Source organism: Macrotis lagotis, chromosome 6 (assembly GCF_037893015.1).
Source record: "Macrotis lagotis isolate mMagLag1 chromosome 6, bilby.v1.9.chrom.fasta, whole genome shotgun sequence".
Classification (NCBI taxonomy): Eukaryota; Metazoa; Chordata; class Mammalia; order Peramelemorphia; family Peramelidae; genus Macrotis; species Macrotis lagotis.
The window spans coordinates 2,569,669-2,581,877 of NC_133663.1; the positions used below are offsets into that span (position 1 = coordinate 2,569,669).

At 58.3% G+C, this 12,209-nt stretch overlaps 1 protein-coding gene across 2 annotated transcripts in view; it reads left to right on the plus strand.

Annotated features, from left to right (window-relative positions):
• The window catches only part of XXYLT1 (xyloside xylosyltransferase 1), a 52,179-nt gene extending 50,375 nt beyond the window's left edge, over window positions 1–1,804 (plus strand). For both annotated transcript variants that reach the window (XM_074190587.1, XM_074190588.1), the window contains exon 4: window positions 255–1,804. In XM_074190587.1, coding sequence (XP_074046688.1) covers window positions 255–651 — 397 coding nt within the window. In that variant the 3' untranslated portion in view covers window positions 652–1,804. The remainder of the gene's footprint in view (window positions 1–254) is intronic.
• Window positions 1,805–12,209: the final 10,405 nt, after the last annotated feature.

The following is a 12,209-nucleotide window of genomic DNA, read 5'->3' on the forward strand; positions in this document are numbered from 1 at the left end:
TGGCAGCTGGCAGATTCTGAACAGGGATGGCAGAGGCCACAGTCTCCTGGAGGCAGCTGGAGGTGTGGGCTCGAGGATGCTTGGATGCTGGGAGTACCGCACCTGGTGATGGGGGTTGCAGCTTGTTTCTTGTCACCTCCTTGTCCCTTGGGGAGCAGTCACGAGATCCCCACTTCTTCCCTGCCCTGGGCCTGTTTCGACACCCGCTCAACCCTGAGTCTCACTAAGAGCTCCTCTTTGCTCTCCCTCCTCAGGCACATCTTTTGGCAGTTTCGCCGTGAGAACCCACAGACCAGAGTTGGGGAGCCTCCTCCTGATGGACTCCCCGGCTTCAACAGTGGCGTGTTGCTCCTGAACCTGGAGGCCATGCGTCAGTCGACGCTCTACCAGTGGCTGCTGAAGCCAGCGGCGCTGCAGCAGCTCACCGAGAAATACCACTTCCAGGGTCACCTGGGTGATCAGGACTTCTTCACCGTGGTGGGCATGGAGCACCCTGAGCTTTTCCACGTTCTTGACTGCACCTGGAACCGGCAGCTGTGTACCTGGTGGAGAGACCATGGCTACGGCGACGTGTTTGATGCCTACTTCCGGTGTGAGGGCCCCGTCAAGATCTTCCATGGCAACTGCAACACGCCCATCCCGGAGGACTAGGGGCCCGGGGTGCCTGGAGCAGCTGGCCCAGTCCCCGTCCCCCAGGCTGTGGATGCAGAGCAGCATGAGGCCCTCTGGGGTTGTTCCTTAGGCTGGGTTGCTTTGGGTCTCCCTGTGTCCAACCAGGCTTGGTCCCCCACTGGTACTCCTCCATCACAACTTGCCCTTGGGTGACGGGGGTAAGAAGACAAGGACCAGGAAGAGGGATGAATGCCCAGCTGGCCAGAGGGCAGTGCTGTCCAGCAGGGAGGGAGTGAGAAGAAATGCCCCACTCCCAAGAAGGTTCTCGTTGACCCTCGCATCCTCAGTCAGTCCTGTGATGTCAGTGCTCCCCAAAGTACATCCTTGCTGTGACCAAATAGAGATTCACTGAGAAGAGGCTGCCATCTTGGATGGGTGCCCAGGCTTCGGTCGCTCCCCGTGGTGTGGCCCTTGGCTTCCTAGCCTGGGGTAGGTTGGGTACATGCTTAGACAATGGGCTGAATGTTGATGGGGATAGCCCACCTACCCCGCTTTCTTCAAGGAGCACTGGCTCTCAAGGTAGCAGCACCCTTGCCAGACCTCCCTCCAGTCTGCTCCAGGCTGGACGCCTTCCCGATCATGCTTCTTGCTCACCATTACTTGACCCTGAGCTCCCTTATTCTGCAATTAGATGAAGACTGGGCACTCCCCTTGGAGGCAAGTCGATTCGGCCAGTATTATTGTGCCCCGCGGGTCAGCATCCTGGCTCCATCCTCTGGGACACGTGTCCAGTTCTGGAGGGCATCCCAGAGGGGGCTTCTCTGGGCCTGAGCCAAAGGCAGCTCTTAGCGGAGCTCACACAGGTGACCACCATGACAGTGACCATGCTCTTCCCGAAGGCTGGGTCGTGCCATGCTTGGTAAAATGGCAGCCTTGTTGCTCTTCTTCAGACCTTGTAAGTAGCCGTCCTACCCCAGGAGGCCAGTGCCCACCTTTGTCTCCATTCAGGTGGGAAGCATGAGGGAGTCCCCGGGCTGGGGGAGGGAGCATGCCAGAGATTTCTCCCTTTTGTGTTGACATCTGTGTTCACCCGGGGTGGTCGATACTCAGTGTGGTCGACACACTGTTGATGCCCCCTCACTGAGCCGCCTGAGGGCTTGGGTCCAGAGCTTAATAAATTCAATGGAAAGAACCTGTCCTCCTCCGTTGATTGTGTTGGGAGCGTGGGAAACTTGAGCTCTGAGCCAGAGCCCTTAGCCTCGGTGGGGGCCGTGGCAGGCTCAGATCCCAAGGGATGGGCACAGGCCTGTGCAGCTGCGGGGGCCCAAGGGGTCTGGTCCTCCAATGATGAGGAAGCTATTTGCTGGAGCATCCGACTTCAACGTCCTGGACCTAGACTCTCTGCTGTGTGTGGTGGGCTCTTTGCCCCATATTGGCTTCCCAGAGAAGCAGTGGCCACCTGTACTTGTTCTTGGTGAGCCTCCTGGGCCGCACGGCAGCAGCCATGCCTTGCCCATAATACATTCTTCATGGCTGGTATGAAGGAATGCACTTATGGAGAGCTGGGCCGCATGATGGCAGAAAACAAGCTGATAGCCATCTCTTTGTGGTGAAGGACTGCTGGGCTTCCCACCAGCCGCTAGCTCCTAGGCAACCCTGCCTTAATCTAGTAACAAATGGTTGTTTCTGTCTTCTAGAGAAAGGCCAAAATTCCTCCTTTCCTCCTCATTCAGAGGAGTGTGGCTGCCCCAAGGGGGCTGAGGATGTGGAATAGGGGCTGGATGGCAGTGACTACATCAGACAGATCTACCATCCTGCCCTCGGGGCCACAGGAGGGGCCCAGCTGCCTCCCCCCATCCCTGTGCCTCTGAGGCTGTCCTCCCTGTTCCCCACCACAGCTGCTTAGAGTAGTCCTTCTCTGTTAGGCCAGCCTCCTGTCCACATCTGCTCCCAGCCCACCATCTGCTGCAGCAGAGGAGAGAAGCTGCCACAGTAGTGGCGGCTGCCACCTCTGCCCTTAGTGCCTTTGAGAATCAGCCTACCTTGGGGCTGCTGGGAGGCGTAGGGTTGGTAGTGAGCATGAGGGGAGTAGCCTTGGGGTCATTAGGAAAGCTCAGAAGGGCCTTGGTGGCCCCCTGGGATCTGGCACTGTCAGGGTAGCTCCGCTCTCACCTGGGGATTCTGGCTGTGGGGCCCAAGGGTGTGTTTGAGTGGAGAGAAAGAAAGATGGAGGGATGCAGGGATGCAGGGATTCAGGGATGGAGGGATGCAGGGATGGAGGGACAGAGGGGCGGAGGGATGCAGGGACAGAGCGATGCAGAGAGAGTGTGTGTGAGTGAGTGTGAGGGAGGCTACTGTATAATCCCAAGGAGAGGAAGTGATCAGTGGATTCTTTGATCATCTCCATGAAGAGGATTCCCAGTGATTCAGTCTCACTTTACCTGCTGATTCCCTGTTGTTTTGAGCTCTATGTCCCTTTGGCTTCTCAAATGCAACACGTCGGTCCCTGAGCCTCCCCTTCTTCCTGAATTCCCCATTACATTGAGGACACTGGCATCCCTCCCAAAGCTTTGGGTGTCATCATCACCTCCATTCACTCAACCTCCGGGTCCGGCCACCTGCCAGGTCCTGCCACATCTATACGATTTCTCATTGGACTCTCTCCCCGTCTCTTTCATCTTTCTTCAGGACCCATGCCTGGGCCTCCTGGAGGCTCTACCAGCAGCCCATGACGGCCTTCCTTTCTCAGCCCCGACGGGCAGTGGCCGTGTTTCTCTCTGAGGGTGCTCAGAGCTGGGGAGCCTAGCTTCTTTCTGCTTGTCCCGCAGATGCCTCCCTTCCCTTCGGTCCTTTAACCAGACTTCTGACCCCAGCCAGCCTCCTTCTTTTAAGTGTTTCTGGCTTCCTTTTCTACTTCCCTTCAGAAATGAAAATTTTCCTCTGAATCAGCCCACACTTTTTCTGTGATTGCTTCCGGAGGTAGAGTGGAGCTCAAGTCCGAGGGGTTGACGGACGTTCTCTGGTGCCAGTTCTTATTCTGTGTCCGATTGTTTCCCACTTTCCCTCGGCCTCGGGTTCCTCCTCATCTGGTCTGGAGCCACCGTCTTGGTGGCAGGTCTCAGTCGCAGGCCTTGCTTCTGCCGGCCCCTCTTGTCCTCCCCCACCTGCCCTGCCCCCACAGCTTGGAGGCCATCATCATTCTCCAGCAACAGAGAATCCAGTTGGCTTTCCTGCTGTGGTGTCCACTTCCACAGGAATGCACTTTGTTCTTCAGTGGATCGAGAGGAAAGGTGGTTATGGCCATGGGTGTGGTCCTCATGAGCCAGTGAGGGAGGCTGATCTGGGTCTGTGTGCCAGGCATGCAGACTGGCAGGGTGGCAGCATCTGGACACGAAGGGCAGAACAGGCAAAGCTGCCCTCAGTCCGGGATCCAAAGAAGCAGCTCCCCCTGGGTCATGTCTACCTCCTCTCCATCCACTGATCCCCATTTCTCCTCCTCAGGTGTCCGCATGTCTCTGGCCACATATGGGCACTACCCCTAGAATGTAAGCTCCTTGAGGGCAGGGCCATGCCCTTGCCTGTCCAGTGGGCACAGAGCGAGGAAGCGGCCTTGTGATTTCACTGGTTCATGGAGCTCCTGGGAGGAGTCCACTCTGCCAGGGCAGTGCAGCATCTACTCCTTGGCGAGTTCCTGGGGGCATGGAAACTTAAGTGACTCGTCCAAGGACATGGACAAGACTTGAACCCAAGACTCCCTGGCTCTACTGGATCTCCAGTAGCAAACAAGACCCCAGCCTGGGCTTGAGCCCACTGTGCCCCATCACTTGCTCCTCTGTCAAGTGGGGCTCAGAATGGCTCCCACCTCTGAGGGTGGGGGCACAGGAGCTCGGGCAGCTGCGGTCTGGATGTCCTCCTAGGTCTCTTCTTCCCTCTCTCGAAGGACAGCCAGCCTGGATGTCAGGTGTGGAGGTGGGCTGGGTCCTGACCAGGGACTCGACTATCTGGGCAAAGACACAGAAGATGCTGGGGCCCTCCAGTCCAACGTGACTCTGGACGTGCGACCAGACCTCCATGGGTCTGGGTGTTTGGCCTTGTTTGACCACAAGGGACGCTGCTGCCCAGGGGTCCGGACCCTCAGGTCCACAAGCCAAGTGCCTTCAGTCACATTCCTACTCCCACCAACAGAGAGTTTGTCCTTCCTTCTGGAAGAAGACCATGACCTCAGGAAGTGGCGCCATGACAAGCACATGAACTGGATTGGGGGGGGACTGTGCTATATCCCCCGCTTCGCTTTCCTGCAGGCTCACCTGGATCCAGTGGCCAGATAGGAGTCAGGACGATTAGAGATGGCCCTGGATGTGAGGGTTAAGTGACTTGTCCAGGGTCACACAGGGTCCAGTAGTGTCAAGTGTCTGAAACTGGATTCGAACTCCCATCCTCTGACTCCAAGGCCAGTGCTCCACCACTTGCCTGCTAGCTGCCAACTAAGACGATAGGAAAAGGAGCACCGAGTGCCCCGGGGCAGTCACTGCAGGCCGTGCGGGTGGCCGGCCAGCCCTCGTTGGTCTGCAGGAGTCGAGATCACATTTGGGGTGCTCCACTCCCCTCCTGTCCACAGGCAAGTCAAGCCGCAAGGTCAGAGTCCCCTTGGGTTCCCAGCTGGTCCCGGTCTCTTCAATCTACAGCCCTTCCTCTCCGGCTGACGCCGGCCCCCCTCGCAGGAGTCAGTGGCCCCCATTGGCCGGGGCCTCAGCGTGAGCTTTCGCAGAGGCAGCCTCCGTCCGGCGCGGTGCGGGGCCCAGGCTGGTGGCCTTTACTTCCCCATCCTCCTAAGGGCTGCTGGGGAACAGGACCCCTATGGAATCCTGCTGTGAGAAATGGAGGTCAGAGATCCTGCCTGGGCCTGGCAGAGGAAGGGTGAAGAGCCGGCCTACGCAGCTAAAGCCGTCATCTGTCGGAGGACTGGAGAACGGTGTACTCGGCCCCTCGCCCTCTCAGGCTTCAAGGTCCGGTGACTCCACCAGTTGGACTCTGCCAGGGGTCTGGGTTCAGATCGTCTAAGCTAGGACAAGCAGATGGAAAGATGACGAAGAGATGTGGACATTGTGGAGGAGGTTAAGAAGAGGGCAGTGGGGCCCTGGGGAGGGAGGCATGGGGTCTCCCCTGGCGCATCATGGTCACTGAGGCTGAGGAGTAGAAATGAGGAGGACCTCGGGGCTCTAGAGATGAGCCAGCCCAGACAGACTCAAGAACTGTGGGCCATGGTCACAGGGTCGGGGGGGGAGGGACTAGGAGCATGGACTAGGGAGAATGGAAAGGTGGAAATTTGGGGAGCTCCTGTATAAAGGGGAGGGGGCCCCATGCCCATTCTCAGGCTTTAACAAACAATCCAGTCCTTCATCCCTTGTGGCAGGGGAGAAGCTTGCTCCCCCCAGGCTGGAACATCATGTGTTTCTGATGGATGGGTCTCATAATTCAGGGTTACACCCCCCCACCATGGTTTCCTCTTCATTTAAAGCATACAAATATATCCACCAAAGCAGACAGGCGGGACTCAAGAGGAGCATGGTTGGCGCATGTGAAACCTGCCCCAGCGTGGGTACCAGCAAGCCCTGCTGCAGCCCGGGAAGCTCTGCGCCTGTGATTCCATTGTTTTCTTCTTTACTGAGCTAACCCCAAAGTTTATTTCTGCTTTAGAAAGATGCTCCTTGACCAGGGAGTCATCCCCAAGAAACAAAAGGGGAAAACTCCAAGAGGGGCCAAGTCTGAGTCTGGGGTTGCCCCCCAGAGTCCATTGACTCCCCTTTCTCTGAGGCTGCCGCAGCCTGCGCAGGCTCTCCCTGTTCAGAGTCCTCTTCCCCCGGTCCCCTTCCAGGGCAGGCCTCCGCAGTTCCATGCATGTTGCTCCTCTTCTCTGGGACGCAGGCTTGCTGCATTCCCCTTTCTTCAGCTTGAATTCTTTGGGGTTCTTCCCTGCCCCCCCACAATGAGGACTCTCTTGGAACAGTGTAAAACAACCAGACAAAGCTGACCAGGCCCAGACCTCACTGGAAACTTCCCCATCTGAACAACCCCCCCCCCCCCCACCGCCCTGGTCTGTTTTCAAAATTTAACAAATCTATTTTCTTTCTATTCTACCACCCCCTGCCCCGCCGCCGAAGACAATCAAAAAGAAAGCCGAAGTTCTTGTAGCAGATGTTCACAGCCCAGCCACATTGCCTCCCTCGGGGGCCGGGGGCCCAAGGTTCTCTGCCGTGGCCCACCTAGGGTGCCCTGTGTTTCGTACAGGATGCAGGAACAGTGGCCCCCAGAGAGTGAGGAGGGGAGAGCAGGGGAGGTGGCGGGGGCAGGATGAGCTGAGAGGCCTGGGGGAGAGGAGCAGGACCCTGGGATGTATTGGGCTCAGGGGCCTGGGGTGTCTGCAGCTGAGCAGACCCCCAAGGAGGCAGAAGGTGGCGGCTGAGCCCAGAAGGCAGCCGCCCTGGCCCTTGCTCCATGAGTGGTCGTGGGGCCCTGGTGTCCTGGAGACCCCCCCCCCACTTTTCCAGGTTTATTCTCTATTGTTGCCCCTCTACATTAGTTCACATACCCATGCTCTCCCCCTCCCTGACAAGGAGCGTGTCTGCCACGCTTCAGTGAGGGGGCCAAGGCCTCCCTTCCCCCAGCACCTGTGCCTGTTGTCTGTCCGTGATCTGACTCTGGGGCTCCTTGGCCTCTGCCCAATGAGGGGCTCCCTCCTCCATCTTGGGTGGGCTTTGGGGTGGGAGTCCTCGCTGGGAACTGCTGCTGTGATTACGCTTGGCTCTGTCTAAAATTGTCTGACGGTGACCGCTGTGGGAACATTCCTTTAGAGAAGACCCCAGGCCCCTCCTCCACAAGGCTCAGGTGAGGACGCTGAGCGGGGAGAAGAGGGACGGAGCCGCACAGGCCGGGCTTGAGGCTCCATCCTGAACCCAAGGACAGTCTCGCCCGACGCGGGTCCGGCCCAAAGGGCCGCGCTGCTTCGACGATGGCGCTTGCTCCCTTATGGCATTGTGAGCGGCTTGATGGTCCTTGCAGCTTCAGCCTATCCCTGCCATTATGTGCAAGACCCCAGATGGCACCCACGTCCGACGCGGCTCCAGCCGGCACCCACCACGCCTGGACCCAGGCTCGGGGGGAGCCCCTTGTGAGGGGGAGTGGCAGCAGGTGATTGCTGAGGCTGAGACATCATAAGGCCCCAGCTCTCACCTCCCACTTTACCTTACAAAATCACCCGACCCCTCGCAGGCCATGGCCAAGCCTCCTGGCAACGGACTCCTTGACCCGGGAAGTCTGACCACACTGTGGTCATCAGGGCCCCAGGCCCAGGTCCTGCCACCCTCAGGTGAGTCTTTGCAGTGGAGGGGGAGGGGGCTCTGGGGAGGCCTGCCTCTGCTCCCCCAGCCTGCGACCTGAATCTTGGGGGAGCATGGAGGGCGAGGGATGGAGACAGGAGGCAGGATTTCTGGGCCCTCCCTGGAGGATGCTCTTGGGATCCTGGTGCCAGGCTGTCGCCCACGATGGCTCTGGTCTGCATCCGGGCATTGACTTATGAGAGTCAGGCTGACTAGAAGCATATAGAAATGTACACACACAAGGTTGTGATACAAAAATCTACTGCTTTTATTTTTGGAAACTCAGACTTTTTATAACAAAAACTGATCTCAAGAATGAGTGGTTAAAGGAGACCCAGTTTCACAATTTCCTGGGTAAATTCACAATATTTCTTCTTAGCGATCTGCACCCTTCTCTATCAGAAAAGCCTTTACAGCCCCCGTGGAGCCAGGCTGTCCTAGGTCAGGGCTCACTGGAGAGCCAACAAGTCCATACAGTGAGCCAGAACACAAACATATCTGATGGGGAAGGTCACCGAGGATGTGTGAAAATCACTCCTGGAGCTGGCCCTCGACCAGGCCGGGGTGGGGAAGGCAGGTGTAGACGGAGGCTATGGGGGGTGCGTTCCGGGTGGGGGGCACAAGCGCTGCTCCTGAGCTCCGCCTGCCCAGCCTGGGGGCGACTGGAGGGCCAGGGAGGCGTGCTGAGCCAGCCGAGGCCTCGCTGCCTCTCCCCACAGCTCGGCCCCAGTGACCGCCAAGTCCCATAAAAGATCGGGGGGGTGTTGGGGAGCAGAAGATTCGGGCCCCAGGCCCAGCCCTCACTGCCTCCCTCCTGTGAACCAGATGAGACCGGGGCAAGGAAGGCTGGTCTAAAGGGGGAAAGGAGAGAGGAAGAAGAAGCAAAGGAAGCTAGGGAGGTGGGGGCAAGGCCCATTTTGCAGATAAGGTAACTGAGTCTCAGATACTGGTGACTTAAAGAGAGGAAGGGTGGGGGGCCCTGAAGCCCCTTACCCCGTGCAACTGCCATGCTCTGGGGAACAGGCAGGAGGCAGGGGTCCTGGATCCTGGGGGGAGGAAGGGAGTAGAGGCACCTCCTCAGAGAGAGCTCTTTCCCGAGACAACCCGTAATAGGTGGTGATCCTCAGGTGCCCTGCCCGGGCGTTCACACCTGAGCGCACCCGTGCCCTGCCCTTCGCAGTGCCACGGAGCAGGAGTCACCGAGCCGCGGCCGTTCTGGTCCCATCTTCACGTCCCGTGGAGTTCAGAGAGAAGCCGGGCCCAGTATCAGTCTCAGCCACGGGACCTGGCATGGGCCCACTTGTGTGGATGCTGCCCTCTCGGGCCGGTCCGTGGGCCTGGGCACAGCTCGGTTCCATTGGCATTCTGCCAGTCGCTGCCTTCCAAAGGTGCCCCCAGAGGCAGCTCGGCCGCCCCCCGGGCCCCCCGGGACTCTGGACCCGCTCGCTGTGCATGGCCGTGGAGACCCTGTGAGTGGGGGTGGGTTCGAGTTCTGTTCCTGCCCCCGAGGAAGCTCCTCACACAACAGAGCAGGAGCGGTGTGGGTCGGGGGTCCGTCCAGACAGTCCGCCCCAGCCCCGGCCAGGCATGTGAGAAGCCGTCGGAAGGGGTCAGAAGTCTGAGGGTCCCTTCCCCTGAAATCCGGACCCTGGACGAGGCCCCCCAGTACAGACAGAAGCGGCTCGTGTCTCTTTGGGACGTGGCCGGGTGAGATGGGGTCCTTCCTGGGGACCCGGGGACAGTTTAGAACTGGTGGTAGGCAATCTGGCCGCCTGGGAGTCGGGAGGCCGGGCTCAAGCCCCTGTTCTCCCGCTAGGCTCTTCCCTGCCCTCCCCGGGCCCTCGAGCTCTTCTTCCTGGGACCCTCCCTCTCCAGTCCTGGGGGAGCCTGAGAGGAGGGGCTCTGAGCTTTGGGGGTGGGAGAGAGGGGGCTGAAGACAACATTGGGGGGGTCATGCCTCTTCCCTGGAACGGTGCGTTCCCACCGAGGTCTGGGCAGAGTCGGGGGGACTTGGGGAGTCCGTCAGGAACGTGGCCAGGTTCAGTCAGAACTTGACCTTCCTGCCTCCTTCCCTCGGCCTTTGGCTGATCCCACAAGCTCGGGGCGGAACCATTCCCGCCCGTGCTCTCCTAGAGGCCTCGGATCATTGATTCAGACCATCAAACTTGGCTGATTTCAAGGGTCCCGGGGAGCCAGCTCTGACCTGGAGGCTCCCAGTCCAGGAGGGAGGCGGGGGTCGGACTGGCCATCCTCCAGAGCCACAGGAAGAGGCTGGTGGGAGCCAGACTTGAAGGGGGAAAGGGGGGCGATGAGAGGGTCTGGCTCAGCAGTGAGCCCGGATTATGAGTGAAACAAATTGCCACATTCAAGGAAAAATACTTAAAGTATCACAGAAACAATATGCAAAAAATAGAAACGGCAGCGACTGCCAAACTCTTCCTGTGATACAAATCTGATCTTGATACCTAAATCAGGGAGAGAGAAAACAGAGAAAGAAAACTTAAAACCAGAAATTCTTATACCTGAGGGATAGGTGACCTGGATGAGCCCCCACATCTGCGGTCCTCTGATGGGCAGCCTGGCGCTGCCCGAGGGGAGCAGAAGGGGCTGGGAGCAGGGCTCCTCGCCAAGTTCTCACGTACCCCCACATCACCCAAGTCTACAGGGTTTGCCTCTTGTGTGAGCACAGCCTCAAGGACTCCAGGAGGCTGGTGAGGGCAGGAAGGGCAGACCACCACATGCTATGACTTTGAGTCATCTGTCCTTATTTCAAGGCCCAGTGGATGGAGTCAGGATGGGAGTTCAAATCCAGCCTCTGACCCTTACTAGTTGTGTGACCTTGGACAAGTCATTTCACCCCAACTGCCTCCCATCCCAGGCCATCTCCAGTCATCCTGATCCATATCTGACCACTGGACCTGGGTGGCTCTGGAGGAGAAAGAGAGGCTGGGGGCTTAGTATAGCAACCCCCCCCACACACACACACACACTCCAGTCCAGTTCAGTCTTTGAGACTGAAGGACAAACATCCTCCTCATCACCAGGGCCGAGAACTCTCCCTTGTCACTCTGTAGACCCTTGGGGGTCTTAGATGAAGCCTAACTGATGCCCTGGATTGGGGTGCAGAGTTGGCCCTTGGTGGCATCATGTCAGAGGCTCTGCCACCACACCAAGGGCCCGGGACACTTTTGGGGATTTCTCATCCCTCTTGCTCATTGCTCCAGTCTGGGAAGTGGAGGAGCCACCCCCGTTCTTCACATGAGTCAGTGGGTTGTCCCCCCACTCCCTTGTGAGCTCACACCCCCACAACTCATGGAGTTTTATTTGCAGGTTGAAGGAACCAGTGCATCTGGGAGCAGACAATGCCCACCATGTCCCTCTGTCCCCAGAGGCCCTGCTGAGAGAGCCCCATCACCAAGACTGGGCAGTGCCCACCTGAGCCGGCCTGGCTTAAGCCCTGGGCCACGGGATGGAACACCGTCCTCAAGGAGCTTACATTCTACTGGTGGGGGGGGAGGGCAACGTGTAACTAGATGAATCATGCAAACTCCTGCATTGTTGGAAGCAGGCCTGCCTGGACTGAGCCTTGAGGAGAGTGGGGTGGAGAGGGAGGTGCGGGCCCAGGGACCAGTCTGGGTTTGGGGTTCAGGGATCATCTCCTGGAGCAGTTTATCTGACCTGCAGAATGTCAAACGTCTGCTGGAAAGGTAAGTGGAAGCCAGAGAATCTGAGAGTGGGGGGCAATAGGATCCACCACGGGCCAGGGCTCCTGGGGTGGCCCCAGGTGAGGATCCTCTTACTCTCTGGTCATCCTGCCTCCTGCAGATTTGTCGCCCCAGAGCAGTGTGGCTTCCTGGCCTCACTCTTTGGGGGACGACGCCACCACTCACTGGGGGGGATCTAGACCTTGAGGCCTGTCCCCATCTCGTAGCAGGGAGTTCCCCAGAGTTTCCCTGTCTGGGCAGGAGACACACCTTCCCCCTCAGGTGAGAGAGCTCTACTACCTCTCCCTTCCTCCTGGCTGCTGAGGTACAACCACCTCCTGTCCCCCGTCTGTTCTCACCCAACTGAGTGCTTTGCATTAGTCTAGAATAGGAGGCAAAAGGGGGCGTGCACTGGAAATGGGAAACTGGATCTTCATTTCAATGGAATTTTACTTCATTTTTGTGTTTGTTTCAATATAGAAATGCCAGTTATTATTATTGGCTCGTTTACTAATCC